The sequence below is a fragment of the Pimephales promelas genome, chromosome 14, assembly GCF_988280905.1.
Source record: "Pimephales promelas chromosome 14, fPimPro1.hap1.1, whole genome shotgun sequence".
Classification (NCBI taxonomy): domain Eukaryota; kingdom Metazoa; phylum Chordata; class Actinopteri; order Cypriniformes; family Leuciscidae; genus Pimephales; species Pimephales promelas.
The window spans coordinates 24,925,181-24,948,591 of record NC_142782.1 but is presented as its reverse complement, the minus strand read 5'-3'; the positions used below and the strand labels follow the sequence as shown (position 1 = coordinate 24,948,591).

Below are 23,411 nucleotides of genomic sequence, written 5' to 3'. Positions count from 1 at the left end.
GCGGGACATAAAAACTGCAGTAATAAAAAAAGTGTGATGACTTTGCCCCAAAATAAGGTTTAAAACGCCCTTTTCCCCACAGGTTATACTTTTACTGCGCATGCGCAAGGGTTCTCTCGCTCTCTACTGCTCGCTCGCTCTAGATTCCAGGAGATTTGAACCAATTTTTGGTCGTCAGGGAGCCGCTATCAATCTGCGGGAGACTCCCGGAACTTTGGGAGACTTGCGATGTCTGATATTTTTACAACTAACACATATCAAATCTGCCGCCTTTTCAAACAGTAACGTATTTTCCGCTGACGCAAACCTCAACTGTGCGCATCCGTCGGTGGAACCAGACGATAGGCTTAAATGTTTCCTGGCTTGACTGTTAAAAGCAGACGATTGGCTGTCCAGCGGGAAGGGAGGGGCATGTGCATACAACCGTCATCTTTGGTGTTACGGGTTTTCCCTATCCACAAGTTTCCGAGGGGCGCTCCTGTAAAAAATAAAGTGGGTGAAACTTCCGGTGACGCGGCGGAAGTAGCATTCCAATGGTATTTTGTGTGTTAGTTAGCGAAGAGGCTAGCTGTTTTTCGGAGAATTATTTTACTATTTAAAGACGCAAATCTTTATGAGAGATGTCGTTACGGAGCTCAGGGACAACATGTGCTGTTCGCGGTTGTATGCATAACCGGACTAAACTAGTTCAGTGGTTTAAATGTGATTGTTTTGAACATAAGCTGAAAACGAAATCAGAGTGATTCTGCCAGAGCCCGTCTCTGATCCTGCCAACGACTGTAGTTTCCATCACCTCCCAAAAGACGACGAATCTTCCTGTGTACATTTGTTTAAATTCTTAATATTCTATAAACTCTATCAGCATGTGATTGGCTGTTCGCTACTGATGTTACAGCTAAACTCAGGATCAAAGCCTGTGTTGACAGAATACCAAATGTGCCAGTTAATGTATTCAAGTAGCACATTCATTTATAATTTTGAATAAACTCCAAAGCACAATGACTAAGTGTGTATTTTTTATTTTAATTGTTTGTCAGCTCACACAACTGTCTGTCACCATGCCTTGATGAGTATTGATTATTAATAATGTTATTATAATACTCCCAATCAACTACTGCGGAGGGTAAAGGTACTGTTATTTCACCCTTTTGAATTACGTTGAGGTTGTGTTCCCACATCGTTAGCTAGTTTGGATAGCTATAACTTGAATGACTGTCAACTGTTGAATGAACGAGTGTCAAGCATGTCAAATCGCGCTTTGTTTACTTCGGAAGTCGCGCCCATTTTTGACGCAAGGCCTCATGGGGCGTAGGAAACTTGTGGATATAGTTGTATTAAGGATTGAGGAAGTGGCATGTCTCTATATAAATAGTCTCTGATTGGGTCTGATGCATGAAACAATGCATAAAAAAATTGTAAAATCATATACATTTAATGCAGCAATTTACATGAGAATGGTATTACGATTGATTTAGCCTACAAATTCATTCTGCTCATGACATGTGTAATGAATAAGGCCAAAAAAGGGAAAATAGAGGGAGATAGATTTCTCTCTGAAATGAAAATCAAATATTGCTTGATAATTTCAAGGAAAATAGTTGACCTTTCGTGCAGCATCACAGAAATCTTGTGTTTGCGTGGGTAAGGTGCAAGGTGTCTGACAGCTTTCAGAGCTTCATTTCTTTGTTCACTATGATCTTGTCCTCAGTCATTTAGAAACCAGGAAACTTGGGGACATTTTCACAACTGGCAACCCCTTCTGCAAATGAACCAAGCAACTGCTGAGTGGAAAATACCATAGAACTTTGCACGCACAATTATACTTTCATGTTTCGTGAGCCCCAATCTCTGCCAAAATCAGGGCTGATGTATGAAGTTAGTCAGGTTGCTTTTTGGATAGGAAAGGACGAACATTTTTTCATATTTTAAAGGGACAGTTCACCGAAAAAAATTTGATGTTGTCATAATTTACTCACCCACCTCATGTTATTCCAATTTTGAATGAGTTTCTTTCTTCTGTTGAACTTAAAAAAAGACATTTTGAAGAATATGGGTAACCAAACAGTTAATAGGGCCCACTGACTTTCAAAGTAGGAAAAAAAAAACATACTATGCAATAGGTGCCGTCAACTGTTTGGTTACCAAAATTCTTCAAAATATCTTATTTGAGTTCAACAGAAGAAAGAAACTCATTCCTTCCCCCACTCCCCTAATTCTATCAGACACATGAGGAACAAAGACTTGAAGATCTAGTGGTTGCGAGACACTAATTGTTGCAAAGATTGAATCATGCATATAATTATGCTGGTCCATCTTTGTTTAAAATCGTGAGTAAACAAACCCTCTCCTTGTTCTGTCAATGGGAGGTTCGTGGCATTTCAGATGCTAATGAAACAGGTGCTTTTAGCTGTCATGGGAACATGAACCCTGTGACTCCATCCTATGATAGAAAGTCACATGCGTCCTTCGGAGTATGCTTTAGAAGAGATTCATTTTTGTTTTTCCCGTTGTCCTTTGTGCTTATGAAATGAAATTTCCCACCATCGTTTTGCCCCATATTATCATGATCTTTGTTTTCAGAAGTTATTTTCTCCTCTTCAATCCAATTAGCCCGATTAAAGGGGAAGTATTTATTTATTGTAATTGAATTTATTTATTTTTTGGCTACAAGATTTTCGTTTAAATATTATCTCAATGTGTAAAGAAAGTGTGTATTTTTAGATAACATATCTGGTCACCATGTTAATCACTTTTTTCACTTCAAGTTCACTTAAGTCCTTGAGTGTGAGAAATTATAATTCTAAATCTATATACATATTTAAAACCGTTCTAAAGCAGGTCTAAGGCAGTATGATTAAAAACAACTAGAAATTTGAGTTGTTGATTTATTAAAAAAAAAATTAATTAAATACTGATTGATTTAGCTTTAGAAGCCAATTTATTTCCATTTAATTGACTTGATTACTTTGGACTGTATACTGTATGACAGGCTTAAGATGAATCGAGTTTGTTTAAACTGTATGTCTAAGACTCATTGGGCGTTCATACAGGACGTGCTCTTGCACCTCGTTTGCACTAGTTTTTTTTGTTGTTGCTCACATTCAGACTGGCATCTTTGGCCTGTGCACCGTGTGTTGCTGATTTGAGCATTTTGCTACGTCACATTTTTATATTATTGTTCTAAATTAACAGTCCTACTAGATTTCTACTAGTTTCCTACTTGAAATAAAAATGTCACATCAAATAGAAAGAGCAAACAGTGTAACCCGAATACCACTGCAGCACAACATCCACCACACACTGCCTTTCCTCCTGAGAGAGGTTGGTTAATACCCAGCATCCCCCTCCCCATTATGATGCTGCGTGGCTGAGGGCTGACTCAGCGATTGTGCAGAAGAGAGAAAGAGAGGGAGGAAAAGAAAGAGGCAGTGTGAGTCACAGTCAGAACATCCACTTTGATCCACTCAGCATTCAGAACCTCATCTCCCATCAGCCCACTGGGCACAGAGCCGGAATAACCTACTGCAGTGCTCTGTGTCTTTGATAAGCTCTCAGATGTATCCAACAGTGTTTAGAAAGGAAGACACACAAAGGACTATAGAGATCTAACTTGTCCTCATGATAAGTTAGCTAAATAGCTCATTATTCTTTAAAGTAGATAGTGCTTTGTTTTTATTTTAGAAAGTGTTTTTTTCTTTCAGATTTACGTGTGGACTAATACAGTCTTAAAATTTGTAATTTTGGTAGTGGAGATAATGTCAAGCAGTGATGGGAGTCAGAAAACTATCAGAATTTTTATTGAGCACAAGGAGCATTAATATTCAATGGATTATGTTCCATGTTTTATGGAAGTATTGCTTGACTTCTATTGTTTAACGCTTTTATCAATAGAGCAGCTTGGACATTCTGCTAAATATCACCTTTTGTCTTGCTCAGAAGAAAGTCATACTTGTTTCGCAAGATATGAGGGTGAGTAAATGATGGCAAAATTAGCATTTTGTAGTAAACTGTTCCTTTAAAATAAAATTTTAACCTAAAATTATTGCACCTAAAATTAAAACTTTCTCTTGTACGTTTGTATACATTTTATCAAAAATGTAAAAAAAAGTGCCAATTTTCCATTTACTATTCGGCTCAATAGTTTTAAAATTATATTTGCTTGGTGATATATTAGTGCATATTTTATTGCTGTAAAACTTGTATAGAAAGGATGCAGGACAATGAAATACCCAGAATGTCTCATTCTAAATGTGTCCCAAACAGAAGCATGCCTACTCATCCCTGTTTTGTTGTGTCTCTGAAAGAATGTCGAAGTTGAATCCATTACCCAGATCCTAGACGATCCACTCCTCAGCCAGTCAGTAGAAAGAGAGAGAAAGTGCTTTTGGCAACAGCAATGCAACAGTGCAGGAAGGGTGGGGGGGTGAATGTCTGCTGTTAATGCTCAGAGGGCATTGTGGGTAAATTGCAGTGTTACAAAAATTCAAGGCTTACTGGCATTTTCTTTCCCTTGGCACACCGCTCTCTGCACGAGGTGAAAGGTGAATCATAGCAAAGTATGAAAACAGCGTTATTTAATTGATCGCCACATATGGTTTTACTAAAATAGTAGTTTTAAAAGCAGCAGTTATTTTTATTGCTAATGATGTGTCTTGGAAAATCTTCTAATTTTTCAGGATCATAGTCAATCTTCAATTCCCCCGACCACGTAATTTGAGGTAAAACTGTCTGGGAAAAGCTCAGCCCGGGACACATGCTTGTGACACGCAGAGTGACCATAGCAACACTTTGTGTGGTTGTGTGTGACCGCAACACCCCAATTTTGTCATCATTTGGACTTCTCCACTCCTTCTCTCATTCCCGTTCTCTCTCTCTTTGTCTGTACTTGGAAAAAGATTTGCGCAAAAGAAAAAAAATCACATTCTCTGTTTAAGACATAATAAAGATGGTATCCGAGCAACGGACGGGAATAAAAACACATTTCCCTGAGCTCCGCAATAACAAAATGATTCAATTACTGCATAAATACAGCTGTGTGTGTGTGTGCGGCTGACAGAGCGAGAGCGGCTGCGTCGGTAGGCCTGGCTTTTTTAGGACACTCCAGTGGTCACTGTTTCCCTCATGCTATCACAGCCGCCCTGCCATCAGCCTCCGTCAGATCAAAGATGCTCAGTTCATCTGCCATAATGAAGCCATTCATCAGCCTTGTTTATCAATAACATTCTCATCCTTAATGTGCACACGAAATGCAGTCAGAGCGCTCTTCTCAGACTGATTGTAGTAAAAACAGAGCATTCCGTTGGAGCGCGTCCAGGCCTAATATGGAAAAAGACAGAGTAGGCAGAAGAGAGGGAAAGAAGGAAGGAGAGAAATGCAATATGCTTCTCAGTTCTCCACTAAAAGTCTTCATGTTGGTGTTGTAAATAATGTAGCAGTAAAGCGGAGATTTTAAAAATATTTCCAGGCCTTTTATCCATTGAGATGTGATGCTTATGTGGGTGACACAGGTTCAAGTTCAGCTGATGTTGTTTCTCCTCATCATTTACCATTTATTCTTATCAAGAGCTTGGCTGTGGGATGGAATGTGTATGTGTATTATTGCAGATGTTACAGAAAGTAATACAAAATTACTACCAAAATAGTCAAGAAGAGGAACAACTTTTAATTAAGAGGTTTCTGTGCATTGTGGCTAGTTATTTGACACCTAATATGTAGTTTAAAAACTTTCTTTTATGATTTATATAGCTAATCATGTATAACTTGCCACATAAATACAAAATTCAACTGATGAATTGTGACATGTTAATATGTTATCACTTTAACAGCAGCTTTAAATGTGACTCATCTAATCAGATTTTAATTTTATTCAGTGTTTGGTTTTAATTTAGGAGATGTGTGTGCGTGAATTACCTGTCTCTCTCTCTCTCTATTAACAACGAAGCTAGGAGTTTAATTACTTTAAAACCAGCAATGTTAACCCCTCATTGTAGGAACTTATAATGTGGCATTTCAGTAGCGAAGCTATTTTAGTAATAAAAGTCACGGGGCAGCGTTGATAACAAGTTTCTGTGTGTGCGCCGTGAGCAGCGCGATCTCTGCTCTCTCTGTGTGAGTGACGTATGATTGCGTGCACTTAATATAGAACGGTAATTATTAATTAAATTGACTTGGAACTACCTGAGCGTTAAACCGTTTTATTGCACACCTTCCAGCCAACCAGAATTGAGTATTCAGACCATGGTATGCATTTGTACACATGTTTAGTAATTAATTATTTCTTCAGTTTTTTTTTATTTTTAATTGCAGAAGTGGTCCTTCGTTGTACTGTGATTTTATAATTTTGGTTGTGTTCAGGAAACCTGTTTGCAATTCTGTTTAGCAACACTCGTGATGCAAAAAATTACTCAGTTTCCCAGTCCTATGCACACTTACCTCATCTGGGCCTCATCTGACCTGCCTTTTTCCAAGGCTGCGGAAAGGATAAAATGCCCAACAAATGTTTATTTTTGCTGGAGTGGTTGGTGCTGAAGCAAGAGCAATGAAAGGAGCTCTAAAAAGAAGAAAATACATTCACACATGTTTGCAGGGAAACAGGCCCATCTCTAATCACCCTCTATTCCTGAAATCACTATTTCCTCCTGGCTTTTCCTTCCTGGAAATTTCCATTGTCACTGGGTGTAAATTGTGCCCAGACTGCGCTGAGCTCTCAAGCCAGAATGTCCATTTGAATATTTGTTCAATGGATCCAAATTTAGTTTGGAAAACTATTTTGGGTCAAACTATTTTGAACATTAACACAAGCTAAATAAAACGACCTTACCGTTTCTCTAAACATATGCGGTTGAACCTGACGAGGGTTTAGCATTTTTTTGGACACCGTATTTTGTGTCTGTTTGTACAGCTTGGTTCTCTGGTTTTTGTCAGCCTTAACTTCCCGTATTCATTCATTCCTTCTTTCTTTCTTTGTAAATCTTTGTAAAGTTTACTCAGTAACTGTATCAGTTCCGTCGGTTCAGAGTCGGCTGATTACAGGCCTCTCAGCCTTCCAATTTTTGCGCCCTGTTTGCTTTCAGCTTGTCCCGGTTCAAAAATTTAAATAGCTGGAAATAAAAACATTTTGCCCTGCTGTTGCTATTAGATTTAAAAAATATGTTAAGTATGGTTTTTATTTTCAGCCCATCTCAGTGAGAACACTCTTAAAAGAGGTTTTTAGAGCGCAAGCAGCACAAGGACAGGGCAGTCAGTTTTTGTGCTCTCCATGTCTGAATCTCTGAAGCTCTCCATGTCCAAGTTACAAATGCAAATTGGGTCCTTTCAAAATGTTGCACTAAAGAAACCATATTCTGCTCAAATTATCATGTGGGATTAAATTCAATGATATTTGGGGCAACATATATTGGTAAAGCAATAAACAGAAATGTCTCTCAAATCCTCTTACAAAATTAAGTAAAATTGTTAATACATTTTTATTTATTTATATTCATCAATGGAAAAAGGAAGAAATTATTATAACTATTATTATTTAAAGTAATGATAATTATTATAATGATAATTCATTTTTTTCCCTTGAAGCAAGTGTATTAACATAGTCTGGGTTGTATTTTCTTTTATCTTAAAGGGATACTCCACTTTTTTTGGAAATAGGCTCATTTTACAACTCCCCCAGAGTTAAACAGTTGATTTTTACCGTTTTCGAATGCATTCAGCCGATTTGCTCTTCTTTTATCTTTTCTCTTCGATTATCCCTTCCCTTTAAGTAGAATTGTTCTTGGTTGTCATGATTTGTGTCCAATTGTACTATTTTTCAAATGCTATTCTTTTGACTAGTTGCATTTATTATTTGCATAGAGCATTGTTTTTTTTTCAGAACAGATCAGAACATGCCTAAGGTTTATTTTTGGCTCATGGCCTGCCATTTGAGATCTTGAGTGTCTTGAGGTAGATGTTTAAGGAAAGAGATGCTTTAGGTTTAGATGGTAAATGTTCTGGTGTTTCAGGAGATGGTTTCTGTGAAGCAGCTGTGCTGTAGCAGCATAAGAGCATTTCTTTCGCTGCCGTAAGCTGCAGAACTGGCTTATCGCATGAGATCCACAGCGTGCCGAAGTCGCGTCTCATTATGTTCCTTTAAAACCTGCTTTGTGCTCACAGCACAGCCACAGACCGGGGAGCGCTGTGATTTCTTTTTTTCTTTATTTCTCTCTGTTTGAATTACTGTGGCCAAGCAGCCCTTGGCCATTTCTCTCTCTGTGGTTGCATTGTGCCTAAGCAGAAGTGACACACTGGTAACTATGTCATGCTATATTGATGCAACAGCTGACATCATTCAGCTTGATTCTGAGTTTCATTACTTTGCCATAAGCGCAAAACCCTCCTATTGAACAGCTTCATTCGCATGTGGGGATTTTTCGGGGCTGATGATTATCACAGAACTGTAAAGCAGCGCTCTCATTATGACTGTTTTATGCACACACATGCACAAATGGTCACGGCAGTGCGCACAGAGCTTCGAGTCTTGTTAATGATAATTGATAGATGCGCATGTTTAATGTTCGGTTGGGGTTTTAGTAACATTTATAGCACGGTCTGGTGCTAGTTTAGGGGTTTAGAAATGGTCAAATATGGAAGTAATTAGTCAGACCAAATGAATGCCGCACTAAACGGTTAAGAGACTGCGGTCTGCGACGTGCCTGGGAGGTACATCTGTGTGTGTTGTTGTTGTTGAAAACTTACCACTGAAAGTGAAAATAGTCAACAAAACATAATTGGATGAATGATGACTGCACATGGGGCTTCGGCAAAAGATGGAAACAATGGACTGTGGGTGGGTGCGATAGAAATTTTAACACAATTTACTGTGAAATCTGTTGTTGAATATCATTGAGACTTTTTTTAAAGACAAAATTAAATCTGGAATTTACGTTTTCTGTTTTGGTAAACAACAGCGAAAGGGAAAAAACGCATTTCAATAAATGCGTCAATACAGAAAGGAGCCGAGATGATTCATTTCCTCTTTGTACTCGAATTGAACTGCAGATGTGGCTTTTGCTTGTCAGAAAACACGAGTAAACAACACAATGAATAACTCGCCTTTTCCTGTTCTTTTCCAGGATGAATTCCATCCGTTCATCGAGGCGCTGCTGCCGCACGTGCGTGCCTTCGCCTACACCTGGTTCAACCTGCAGGCCCGCAAGCGCAAATATTTCAAAAAGCACGAGAAGCGGATGACCAAGGATGAGGAGCGTGCCGTCAAGGATGAGCTCTTGGGTGAGAAGCCCGAGGTCAAACAAAAGTGGGCGTCACGCCTCCTCGCAAAGCTCCGCAAGGACATCCGGCCGGAGTGTCGGGAGGACTTTGTGCTGTCCATCACAGGGAAGAAGCCTCCGTGTTGCGTCCTCTCCAACCCAGACCAGAAGGGGAAGATGAGGCGCATAGATTGCCTGCGTCAGGCGGATAAGGTCTGGCGTCTGGACCTGGTGATGGTGATTCTGTTCAAGGGCATCCCGCTGGAGAGCACGGACGGGGAACGGCTGGTCAAAGGTGGCCAGTGCTCCAATCCCATTCTCTGCGTCCAGCCCCATCACATCAGCGTGTCCGTCAAAGAGCTGGATCTCTACCTCGCCTACTTTGTGCAGGAGAGAGGTGAGTTTGCACACCTGCTACACTAACATTGCTTTTGCGCATGGGGGAGAGGATGGTTCTCAGAACTACTGTACGCTTCCTCTGAATCGTGATGACAGTACTGGGAAGTCCTCCTGTTCTTGCAAAGGTACGGAGAAAACTTAAGTTTGTTGAGTGGCAGTTTGGTATGTGGCGTAAATCACAGAAAGATGCTCTGGCTCGCTTTTCTGAGAAAGCTGTTGACTCATCATCCTGTGCTGCTTGGTACCAGGAGCGCCAGTATTTCAGCTTGCAGGCCACAGAACATACACCGTGAGGCACCGCACTTGTCGACTTTTTCAAAGCAGAGCTGTGCTGTCAGAATCACTGACGGGAAGTTGGTTTTAATCAGAGAGACTGAAAGGGAGTTTAAAACATAAGCAGTGCCAAACACTGCTCCGTAAATCGTTTAAAATAAGTGGGTCTGCTCTGACAGGCAGGTAGATGTGTTTCAAGTTACTTTATTTTTTTTTGTTGAAATAAAACTTTTTTGAAAGCTGTTGGGATACATGAGCTGATGTACCATTTAACGCGGTATTCATTTTCTAGTTGTCTCTGCTGAAGTATGAAACCATAATCATTTTGTTGGTATTCAAAGGATACATATGCAGAGATAAACTTCAAATAAACACAGAATTTCTATATTTTTAGGTACACTCTCATTCAAAACTTTGCAGTCTGTACGATTTTTCTTTGAAAAGAAATGAATACTTTTATTCAGCATGGACTTATTAAATTGATCAAAAGTGACAGTAAATACATTTATAATGTTAAAAAACAGACAAATGCTGTTTAAAAAAAAAATATTTTTATTCAAATAATCATAAAAACTGTATCATGGTTTCCACAGAAATATTAAGCTGCTCAACTGTTTTCAGCATTAATAATAATACATATTTATTGAGCACAAAATCAGCATATTAGGAATGATTTCTGAAGCACCGTGTGACAATGAAGACTCAGCTTTCCCGTCATAGAAATAAATTCCTTTTTAGAATGTATTCAAAGAGAAAACATTATTTTAAATTTGTAGTAATATTTCAAAATATTACTGTTTGGACTGTATTTTTTAAATAAATGCAGCATTGGTTTGCATAAGAGACCATTTAGAAAACAAATCTTACTAATTTAATCGTTTAAGAAAAACTTAATAATATGCTTACAGTTAAAGCCCAATAAGCAACCTTGCACATTATTTCAAATATATGAAGGTAATAAATGTATACATTTAAAATGAACTTTAATAAACTGAAAGTAAACTTAGTAACTTGGTGTCTGCATGAGGATACCAGTAAGCAACCTGGAAATAATATAGCAAAAAACTCCAAAATAAAGCAAACTCCAGCCACTGGACTCAAACTGATAAGCCGTAACCAGAAGTTCATCCACCTAGAAAAGTAGTCAGACCTCAGAAAGAAGATTCAGGCAATTTAACGGCTTAATCAACAACCATTTTTACTGCAAATTTCTTGAAGTCAACGACAACCTTCACATTTATGCTCCCCCTAAGCTTCCGTTGCGTATAACTGAACATGCATTTTCCTTTTGTTTGTGAAAACCAGTATGAGTTGAGCATGAGTCAACATTATTTTCTGTGGTAATTAACAGCATGCCACAGTCCCACAGTTGATAGACACTAAATAGCAGCAGTTATAAACTGAACTTTAAAGTAAAACCGTTCACTGTCATTCACAAATAATTCTGTAGAAGTATAAGATGCGCAGTCTCTGTGACCGCATGGTGTGTGTATGTTGAGGATCTGCAATGCATATAAGTTCAGTTAAGTGGTCAATGTGACAGGATAATAAAGTGTGTGTGTGTTCAGTGCAGCAGCAGTTAGAGTGACTCAACGTTCTAAGTTGTGTGAATGTTGCGATAGCATCTCTGTCAAATTCCCTCTGTGCTAGATTGTGTTCAAAACTTTTATTAAATTACTAGGTCTCAATGGTGTTTGAATTGTGTATTCTCTTTTTCATTGTACTCTAAATCTATATAAACAGAAGAGTTTTACGTTTTGCACCTTATTATTCATTTAGCAGATATGCTTACCAATTAGACATGTAAATGGAATTGATTGACTCTCAAAACTCTTTATACTGCAGTTAGTTCCAGTCCTCAAAAATATGAGACTGATAAACAGTCCAACAACTTTTTACCATTTGTATCACTTCACTTACGTTTGCAGTGATTCAGACTTGAGTACAGAATCGCTCAAAAGAAGTCTCTCCCAAGGCTGCAATCATTAAATCCCAAATTATAATATATTTTTAAGATGTAATTTATTCCTGTCATGGCTCCAGTCTTCAGTGTCTAATAAGCTGATTTGGTGCTCAGGTAATTTTTTATTAATGTGGAAATCAGTTGTTCTGTTTGGTACTTTTCTGGAAACCATATTACATTTATTTCAGTGTTTATTTCCAGTATTCTTTGATGAATAGAAAGTTCAAAATAACAGCATTTACTTATATACTTATATAAATCTAAATCTTTAAAACGGTAGTTTATTTATTAAATTGATGTCACACCATTACATTCGCATATTCTGTTCCAGTCTGCTTGTTGTGTGCCGACACATAAAATTTAGATTCTTTAGCTCTTTAAGGAACTAAAAACTTTTATTAGTCTTCTGTTGTACAAAAATAAAATCACATCAGCATGAGCGCTGTAGAAGGATAGAAATGCTTGCCAAGCATTTGAAAATCTACGGTTGCAGCCTGCCTTTTATTTCTGTCTTTCACTCCCTTACTCTCTCGTTCTTTCTCTTTTCCGCCCCTTTTTTCTCTCCGCCCCCTCAGGCGACCTTCACCCTCAGTTGTCTGGGTCAGACAGGCAGCCTGCATGTCACCTGACCTGCCTAATAGCCTACAAACTCCTTGTTGTAAACAGTCCGATAAGAAACTGTCCGTTCACCCTCACTTCTACTAATGGCAGCACCACAGAGAGAGAGAGAAGGAGAGGGAGTGCAAGGAAAAGAAAAAGGGGGAGTGGCTGAAAGAAAGGCGAGAGTGAAAGAGGCATACAGTCAGCATTTGCGCTTAAAGGCACAGGGCCATCTTTCACTTGCAAGGCATGCTCAAATTCCATTCATCTCGGTGAAGTTGAACAGGGCCGGCAGTGTTTCTGCAGCAGCAGCTGTGTGTATTAGAGAGTGTGTGTGTGTGTGTGTGTGTGTGCGCGCGCGCTGGAACTTTCAGCTCTGTTTCAGTATCTTTGCTAATGGAGCGAAGAGCAGGGTGGGGCGGGGGTCCCGCATGGCGGCCAGATCGAGAAACAGTGGCCATTACTCTTACTGCCCTCCTTCTCTCATTCAACAGACTATTCGCTTCGCAAAACGGTTTAACCGCAAGTCTCTCGGGGTGAAACGGCTCCCCTGAAAGATGATCAAATTAATTACATTTTTGGAAGATTAGGCTACCAGCCTCATTAGAGATATACGATTTATCTAGCTCTCAGTTTAAGCCGTATCAGTTTCCAGCAGGGTCACATGACCTGGCTTGTGCCCCAGTCCTCCTCTGATCTTTTTTTTTTATAACTCTCAAGCTCTGAAGGTTTTGCTGGGACAATAAATATTTCACTTGTCAAAACAAACAGGATGGTGGTTTGAGCGAACCAGAAGACACAGTTGGTTTGGTGACACTGGAGCCATCTGTGCCAGATATCAAGCCGTGGCTCAGTCTCCAGGCCCCGGTATCCTGCCCTTCGTGTTCGGGTGAACAAAGAGGCACTAGACTCTCTATCCATTTGTTTTACATGTGAGAATGCACTATTAGTCAGCCAGGCAGGAAGATGCAGCAAACACACACGTGCACGCGCACATACGCACACACACACACACACATGTTCAGTAAACACTGAGGAGCTGGAATGTGCTCCAGTGCTCTGGCAGCGGAAATTTGGGAGGGGTGGGAGAAAGAGGGTCAGATCAGGTCAAGTTCACAGCGCTGTCAGCCTCCAACAGGGGGAGGTGTTCAGCGTGCTTATCTTCTTAAAGGGCCAGCAGCCTGCGAAGAAATTTCAGGAGAAATTTGTTGTTGTTTTTAGAAAAAATATATAGATACATTTTTTTATATAACATTTTTAACTCTCTTGTACTCTACAGGTACTGTATGTCAGTAATAATTACGTTTGTAAGTTGTTATAATAATTCTGTAATAAGCTTTAACATCAAATATACTGTACAATGGGGTTCTGATACCATATTTGGAAATTTAATCTAATTTAATCTTGGAAATACACACATTTTTTAGTAATTGGGTACATTTTGAACTATGAAATGTAATGTAAAATGAATAAGACATTTTTCAGATTCAGGTCTGCATTTCGAGGCAACTAATCAAGTGAGTAAATCGACATTATTTGTGACATTGGTCATGTGAACTCTCTTAGATGGTCAGATGGATTCTTTGGATTCTTCTCAAATCATGCGGGAGAACATGATCATCAGATTTGTAACTTGTGGAGTTTATGGAGATTGAGTGCTACTGTCAATAAAGCATAAGAGATACAAACCATGAAATAAGGCAACGTTTCTCTCAGGTTGTTATGCTGATATTATAATTTCTCCTGAAAAAGTTGAAGTAGAATAGTGAGATATTTTCACTGGTGTCTCAGATTTTTGCATCTCAATGTACTTAAAGCAAAGATATTGTTACTGACAACCAAAGGAGCTATTTCCTGAAACAAAACAAGACTTGCTCGCTTGTGGCTGAAGCTTGCGGGTCTTACGAAGAAACATCAAAGTGTTCCAACCCCACAGAACTTTCTTTTCACACTTTACTGATTCTTTACATATTTCGGCGAAAGACCTGCTATTTACAGTAAATAACTGTTAACCCAATCCTGTCTGCTTTCTAAACGGCGCTTCCTGAGAGAGAGAGAGAGAAAGCACTCTTGTTAAAATAGTCTGACATGCAGCCTCTCTGTCTGTCTGGAGGGAGAAACCCTTGGAGTTGGAATATGTCAATATTCAGTTCAGTAACAACTCGTAGAGGAATCAAAGCTCCATTATATCATGTCAACTTTTGACACGGTTTGTCTTTATACCACTAAAAACTTGCTCTGTTGCATGAGGGTCCTATCTGTAAGATGTCTAGATTTTTTTGTTTTTACTATTAATTATATCCATTCATCATTACAGAAGAATTGCAAGCGATCCCTTTTAAGATTTATTAGGCTTTAAATATAACAACTTTTAATTTAAGTCAGTCAACTTCAAAATAAATGTGGCCCAGTCAGACAAGTTCAGATTTTTACTTGCCCTGCCAAAATGCACATTAAAAGTTTGTTTATGTTGTTTTTGACCCATCTAACCTTGTAAACTTGTTTTAAGATTTTCAGGTCTTACAGTTAAGAAATATACAACATTTTTATAAAGTTATCAAACACTTCACAATCTTCACTGCTTAAATTTATAAATTAAATATAGATTAATAATTATTAAAGCTACAAAACTGATTTTCTCTTTTTCTTTTGTTCTTTGATTGTCCTTAATGACAGACAACAGCGGGTTTATTAGGCTGCTGTCACTTTAATACATGCCGCACACGATGCGGATCTGACACGCATCACATTTTCACAAATCTCTTTACGTTCAGACTTAATTTAACTGATTTAAGACAGTGCTTATGAGAATACTCGAAAATTCTTGCACGACTCGACGATTTTGGCATGATTTTGCGTGTTTTTATCCGTGCAAACTCTGTCTGAAATTGCTTTCTGTGCCACATTGTGCCAGGGTTTTTAAACTTCTGAGCAGAACATGAATGTGGCAATTATTCATTACCATGTTATTCTAAATTAACTAGAGATGAAATGAGGGAAAACCAAGAAATTAAAGCTGCAAGCAGCATTTATCGGTGTTCAAGCAGTTCAGGCCTTTAAGCACAAAAGCATCGAAAGGCGTTCAATTTTATTTAACATGCATTTATCCACGGACATAATAGATGTAAAACACCATTTCCAATCAATACAGGCAATTTAACATTGGAATTGCATGGTTTTAAAGCTTTTTAACCGTTATAGTGCCACCTATGGTCCGATCTCCATGAAACTGTGCATGCTTCTTCGGCATGTTATGAGACATATGCTCATCAATTTTTGTGAAAATTTTGAGTTTCCTTTAGGATTTATCTGATTTTGGGTGCATTTTGTCCCATCCCTTTTGTAAATGACCCTGTTATAGCCAATCAAAAGCAAAAGTTCTACTTTTTTTCGATAATTATTTATCTAGAGAGTCCAGAGAATAGTATTGGGCAAAAAACCAGGGACTAGTTCGCAAAAGTGCTGCACAATGCGTTTTAGGGGATTTTTTCTTTCTTTCTAGCAAATACAATAGGTTTTCAGCACTTCGTCCTGGTTTTGGACAACCAAAATAACAAAAATTTTCTCCACAATTTGAGGCCCTAAGCTAAGTCAAACGGTCTAGGAGTTATGAGCAATTTAGTACTTTTGGTTGCTGTAGCGCCACCTATGGGCCAATCGGGCTCATACTCTGATAGCTTCTCCACAGTTTGAGGCCCTACCATCTGACAAAGTTTCAGAGTTCCAGCCCTTACGGTTTGGGCTGCACGATGCGTTTTAGGGGATTTTTTTTTCTTTCTAGCAAATACAATAGGTTTTCAGCACTTCGTGCTTAAACACCTAATAAATGAAATGACCAAGATAGTTGAGAAAGGGGAAACGAAACATGAAGTGACTAACTCAGCAAAAAACACACAGAAAAAAATAAAACATTATGAGAATAAATCAAATATGTATAAATATGTTAGATGGATAGATAAATGTCAAATATATGGCGAGAGAGAGAGAGAGAGAGATGCAGGCGGTGGGAGGTCACAGATGAAAGTCAGAAGCATTGCAGCTCTATGGTAATCAATCTGTCAGATCAATATGTGGGGCAGCCGGACAGAATACAGCTCATAGTGCTGACTGTTCACAACACGCTTTCTGCTCCACTCCACGTGAGATAACGCTGACCGCCCCTGAGACCGCAGTCATTGGGACCAAAATGAATACTTAGGAATCACAGTGTAAGAACATAATAAGTCATCTACAGTAATTTGATTGGAAGAGCAGGATTACATTTTATTTTTGGAATTTCTTTTCACCCCTTAATAAATCTGTTGCTTAATAGGGCCTCATATGATTCTATCCTGAGAGAATGGTCTAATCAAATATTTTAACATCGTGTTCTAGCTAATAAATATTAATGTCAGGTGATATGACAGGACGGTGTCTTCTAACAACACGCATAGCTGTGCAATGCATCCATAATAAACTACACCTGATGGTTAACATTAGCTCGATCAGAAGTGTGTACGACACGTACGCCTCTTGACCTTACATAGCCTCCTGAAGAGTGCGGGTGATAACCAGACATGGCTCCTCGCTGATTAAACAGTGACTCCCTGATAAACCCCTCATGCATTACTGTATCTCAAACCGCTGTTACAGGTCCCCATCATTTAAGCCATCTGGAACTCTTCGCATTTCTGCTTAGTGGAAATTTAATAGAGGCCACCTGAACTATCTGAGCGGTCCCAATTTACCAGACGATTGTTTGCACGTAACTCTTGAGTGTGAAACTCTGCTTTTATTTGATTCCAAAGAGTGGCTCTTGTCCTTGACTTGTCAGGCAGACACATTTTAGTCTGCTTTATGATGAAAGGAAGGCGTTTGCATGATACCACTGTTTGTGCTGGTCAGACTCTACTAAACCACTACTAATTGGATGTGTGTGTGAGAAAAAGAGAGAAAGTGTTTGAGGTTCTAGTGGGATCAACTCCAGGAGTCTTGGATTACAGATTCTTTATATCAGATACTAGATGGAGGGAATGAATGAAGAAGTGCAGGGAATCTTTTTGAAGCTTTCGGGAGATTGAAAGTGAGTACATTGTATGTGACAGGCCGACGGTGTCCTCGAGCCCTATAAAAATGTTTCCTCTGAAATGCCTATGCCCCAGCTGTTACAGTGCAGATAGACAACTCCATTGACTTAACTCACCCTGTCTTGCTCTGCCAGGCTGTGTGTGAAAGAAAGTGTCAGCTTCATTTCTCAACCTCAGCACAGATGCCAATGACTACTATGAGGAGAGACTTGCACTGAGGGGAGGATTCTCTAAACAGTTGCGACACTTTTGCATGTGGGATTTTAGTGTAAAAGCATGCACCTTATTCACACTTATTCTAGTGTGGCAATGCGCTAAATGCGAATATTAAAGTGATAGTTCACTCGAAAGTGAAAATTCTGTCATTATCACTCACACATATGTCATTTCAAACCTGTATTACTTTATTTCTTCTGTGGAACCCAAAAGAAGATATTTTAAAGAATGTTTCAATAGTTTTTTCTACTCAATGAAAGTCAATGGGGTCCGAAACAACACTGGAGCTCACTGAATTTCACACTTTAAAGTTTTCATCTCCTTCAATGTAAATCTTTTTAAAAGTAATAGAAAATGTTTGCTTGATCTTATATATATATATATATATATATATATATATATATATATATGAAGTGTTCAGATGCAAAAGCCTCTAAGTGCCATTTGAAATTTTCTTCTAAAATGGTCATTTTTATCAAGCTTATATATTCAAGTTCAGTAATTTCACTTAAATGACAATTAATAGGTAATCCTCATTGCAATTTAAGTGAAATTACTGAACTTAAATATACAAGCTTGATAAAAATGATCATTCTAGAAGAAAATTTCAAATGGCACTTAGAGGCTTTTGCATCTGAACTCTTCATATATATATACAGTGTATGTATATATATATATATATATATATATATATATATATATATATTACATTTGTACAATTAAAAAAAAAAATCTTTTTCATTTAGATACCGAAAACATATTTAGCACGTAACTAAACTGGAAAATGAGTGAATAAGATGCATTTTTTTAATTCCAAAATGCCATTTTCAAAAGTATTAGTATTCATTATGGAAAATATCATTTTGGTATAAAACTGATTTTAGAAAAATGGAAAAATTGAATTGCCCAAAATTGAAAATTATATAGCAAGTCATTGAGCATAGTGGCTTGTTTGGGTCACTGTGACACATACACTTGTTTGGGGATCGAAACCGAAATATTCATTTGAAACCAGGTATGTACATCAAAGTGTCAGTTTTGGCACAGATTAGAAAGCTTTTTCAAGTTTGGTTGGAATCCCCTTGCTTTAGTTTTCTTTCAATACGTGTCTCAACTAATGCTTTTGTGACCACAAATGGGAAATTAAATTGGTATCATTTTCCATCTTGACTCAGAAGGATGTCTGAAATGACGACAACAGAAGCCGTCCTCCCGAACAGGAAGTGACACTCTCATTTTTCTTTACCGTTGACAGCTCTGTTTAAATGCCAATACTGAAACTCCTTCGCAATAAATGAAACTTGAAAAATACGCACTTCTAAACACACTGACGCAAGTGTCTTAACTTTACAAGAAGCTTTACTTTGTGACTGCAGTGTTCTTCTTTAATGTGGTGTGTTGTGACAAGACAACTGAAGACATGTTATTCAGCCAGAAAAATTCCCTCTCCGGCTACCATGTTTTAGCTGAATTGATGAGTCTGGCGATTCGGCCTGTCATTTACCCTTTGAGGGGCTTCCTCTGGTTTCCCCCTGACGTTTTTGAGGTTTTGGAAGTCGTTCGCTGTTGCTGTTTTGGAGACTTGCACAGAGATGCAGCCAGCTGTCAACAGATTGAGTCACTCAAAGTCAGTCATTTGTGAATAATCCTTTTTTGTAAGGGGAAGGGGTAGTATTTTTAAGGGGAAGGAAGATATATTTCATCTTTAAAACTTTTATAATTATAAAAATATATTTCACATCTGTTATTTTATTTATAATTATTACAATAAATATTTAATGTATATAGTGGTATATTATAATTATGATAAAAGAGTGACTTTACATCCCATCTATATTTGATTTATAGTGAAACAGTTATGAGTCAAATTTCTTGTTAATAGCAGCACATTGTCATCTGGGTCAGTTAGCGAAATTTTAGAAATGATATTACTGGTACCGTCGTACTTTTTTAGCTCTTGTGTATCACACAATCCTGCAGCGTCCACAGTTATCTGTGCTGTCTGAATTATGCTGTGCATTTCACAGTTATTCAGCTAAGGGAAGGTGATGGAAGGACCTGAGTACTATAGATCTCTCTCTCTCTCTCTCTCTCTCTCTCTCTCTCTCTCTCTCTCTCTCTCTCTCTCTCTCTGTCTGACTTTGAAGCCGCTTCGGTATTGCTCCATAGAGGCATGAGATCTTAAGGCTGAGGGATGTTTGACAGAGAGCAACAGATCAAAGTGTTGAAAGAGAGAAGTGACAGATGAAAGACAGTGTCAAGAGGGGAGGGCTGAACCTCCCAGGTCACGCACTGACATCCTCTTGGCATCACATACTATCCTCATTTCAGTGCCCAAGATTGGACAGACACACATGATTATACACACATTAAGCCACAATACATGCAAATCAATATACACATGGGTCATTTTTACTATGCAGTATTATAATTGTTCCATCGTACATGATTCAATAAACTGGATACATTTTTAAAGGTGCAAATCATATTAGTTTTTCATAATGTAGGACAGTGAACATAATGGTTAATTTTAAATTAATTTAATTATTGTTTAATTTTTTTTATAAATTTTTTTTTTTTTTTAGTTAAAGGAGTAGTTCACTTTTAAAAAATCTTTTGCTGATAATTTACTCACCTCCATGTCATCCAAGATGTCCATGTCTTTCTTTCTTCAGTCAAAAAGAAATTAAGTGAAAACATGATGAAAACATTCCAGGATTTTTTTTCCATATAATGCACTTTACTGGTAACCAAACGGTTCAAGGTCCAAAAGAGAGTTTCAGTGCAAACTGCAAACTGTTCAAAGGACTTTAAACGATTCCAGACGTTCAAACTCGTTCATTGACTCGTTCAAAACGAATGAATCTTTTCTGAGTCATTTGGTTCATTCAATGAAGAAAACGAACAAATGGATTCGGAAAAAGATTTGTTCATTTTGATGAACGAGTTCGAACAGGAGAGTCACAAACGCGTGTCACAGAACAGAGCAAGGCAACCATTTGAGCTTATAAAACTTAAACTTTGTTATTTATTTATTAATTGAGCGATCGTTTCGCTTGATAAGACCCTTATTAACAAAAAAAATTCTCTCTAAATGAAATGTTTTTAAACAAAGATGTTTTCTTGGGAATATTGTTTTAATTATTAATCAAATCTTAATATCTTAATCTTTATGTTCTTAATATCACTTTCCATCTTTGTCATATCTCTTTAAAGCCATAATCTTCTAGGAAGTGTTTCACGCTAAAAAGTTTGTTTGTTGAAATATATTGGCATAACAATTAAAAAATAAATAAATTTTTTCAGAAATATCAGAATATGAACAATTTATTTCTGTCCTCTTAATTTTATTTTTACATTATATAAATAAGCAATTCATGTAGAAAGTTATTAAAGTGTCCACGCTTGGCCACACTAGCTACTTTTCTGAATGCCTGAACTCTTTTTTTACAATTACAATGCAAGCAAAGAGTTCAAAAGCTGCTGCATAACAGGAATGATCCAAATGATGTTGATGCTTATGTCATGTATATGCACTTCATTTTGGGGGATTTATAAACTCTCCTCGCCTTGTGCCAACTAAAAGAGTGGTTGTTTTTTTGAATATGTGATCGTTTTCAACTGGTTTTGAATGGTGCTGTTGTGTCACATCTGAGACCTGTGTATCTCTTTCAGAGCATATGGTGTCTGTGTAGTGGGTTGTGGCTTTATAATGTCTTGTCTGCCTTGCCTTGCAGCAGCAGAGACTGCCCCCCCCCCCCACACACACACACACACACACACCTAAACCGCACACATAAACATTCATTTCTTCTCAGTAGCTCCTACGATCAGGATGTGTGGGGTTTTGCATTTGTTATAAGCTGAAATAAACTACTATTTAATACTAATTTGCCATTTAGCTTATTTGGGCCAAGAGCGACTTGTAGTAGACTTTTGACTTATATTCATAATCATCTATTCAGCTGGTTGTTGGAAAGACTAGTCGATCTTAGGGAAAGCCTGTGTGACCAGGCTCCACTTGACACATTTCTTGGTGTAAGTGTTGGTTAAAAATATTTTTAATATTTAGATGGACTGTGCAACACCTGATTCCCCTAACTGTCACTCAACACGTAACTCTTAAAGTTTAGCCTCTTTAAATAGCTCTGCGACAGCACTGATGCCTCATAAGTCTTTGAAATCCTTTCCCAGAAGTCCTTTTTGGGTCTCATGCGCTAATGATTGCTTCGTGCGCAGTGATTTACACTGGGGAATCCTGGGAGAACTGTAGTCTTGGCCCAGTTTAGGCGCCGGGGTCCTCATCACCTCTCCATTGCCTCTGATCTAATCCTCCCTGCCCTCAAAGGAAGCAATTAAGAAGCTGCCTTTAATCCCCACAGTTAGAGAGGGAGATTGCCCAGTGCTTTGACGGCCAAATGATGCATAAGTGGTTGTTTTGGAGTGGGAGCCCCATTTGAAATTCGCTTGTCCAGACTTTCTTGAGTGGGTCAGACTGTGAACTGCAGCTAACTCCGTTTGAAGGGAAGGGAAGTTTGTGTGTGAAGAGTCAAGCACGAAGCGGTAATAAGCAGTGTCTGTGCATATCAAACTTAAATTACATATTGATTCTCTCGTAAATGTGTTTCAGTGGTCGATTAATGGCATTTTTACAGCAATCACATTTAATCTACATTTAGTGGTGAAAGAAACATGGAGGGTTTGTCCATCCATCCATCCATCCATCCATCAATCACAGTATATTTTTTTATTAATAGTGATTAAAAGTAATTTAAATATATATATATATATATATATATATATATATATATGTGTGTGTGTTTGGTATATATTATATATACTTTATATACAGTCAGCAAAATTTGAAGTGGATCAAAAAACTTTATCAAAGTTGTCCTCACACAAGAACGGGTATGGGCTATATGCACGCATAAATTCCGCATTTGATGTAAGGATGCTCGTCCATTTCCGGTTGTGTAGATTAAAGCGGAGGAAAACCGGAGAAAACGGGATTATGGCAGAGTCTTCAATATTTACTGTCCTCCCGTCTTTGAAACGAAACGTACATACGTTTAGATGTAATTTTATATATAGTTATGTTTATTTAATATTATTTTAAAAAGAATCGTAAACACAACGAGGGGTGTCTGTTTTATCTTTTTTTGTGACTAACGTTTCATTAGTATAACCATGGAGTATAAAATTCAATATAAATTCTCAGTATTGCATTGGACTCTATGATCGGCGGAAGTTATCGAGCATCCTTAATCCTTCACCGGAAATAACGCCGTGCATAGAGCCCATTGTTCAAAATTCATATAACTTTGATGAAAGGTTTTAATCCAGTTTAAATGTTGACTACTGTATATTGTTTACTTATAGGTTAACATATGAAGAGTTCAGATGCAAAAGCCTCTAAATGCCATTTGAAATTTTCTTCTAAAATGACCATTTTTATCAAGCTTGTATATTTAAGTTCAGTAATTTCACTTAAATGGCAATGAAGATTACCTATTAATTGTCATTTAAGTGAAATTACTGAACTTAAATATACAAGCTTGATAAAAATTGTCATTTTAGAAGAAAATTTCAAATGGCATTTAGAGGCTTTTGCATCTGAACTCTTCATATATATATACAGTATATATCATT

The 23,411-nt window shown here is 37.8% G+C and overlaps 1 protein-coding gene across 7 annotated transcripts in view; it reads left to right on the top strand.

Annotated features, from left to right (window-relative positions):
* nfic (nuclear factor I/C) overlaps window positions 1-23,411 on the top strand; it is a 116,662-nt gene that overhangs the window by 33,087 nt on the left and 60,164 nt on the right. For 6 of the 7 annotated variants that reach the window (XM_089119713.1, XM_089119711.1, XM_039677538.2 and 3 more), the window contains exon 2: window positions 9,108-9,639. In XM_089119713.1, the coding sequence (XP_088975839.1) occupies window positions 9,108-9,639 (532 nt within the window). Of the gene's footprint in view, window positions 1-3,565; window positions 3,970-9,107; window positions 9,640-23,411 lie in introns of those variants that run through there. The other variant, XM_089119712.1, reaches the window with a different exon arrangement.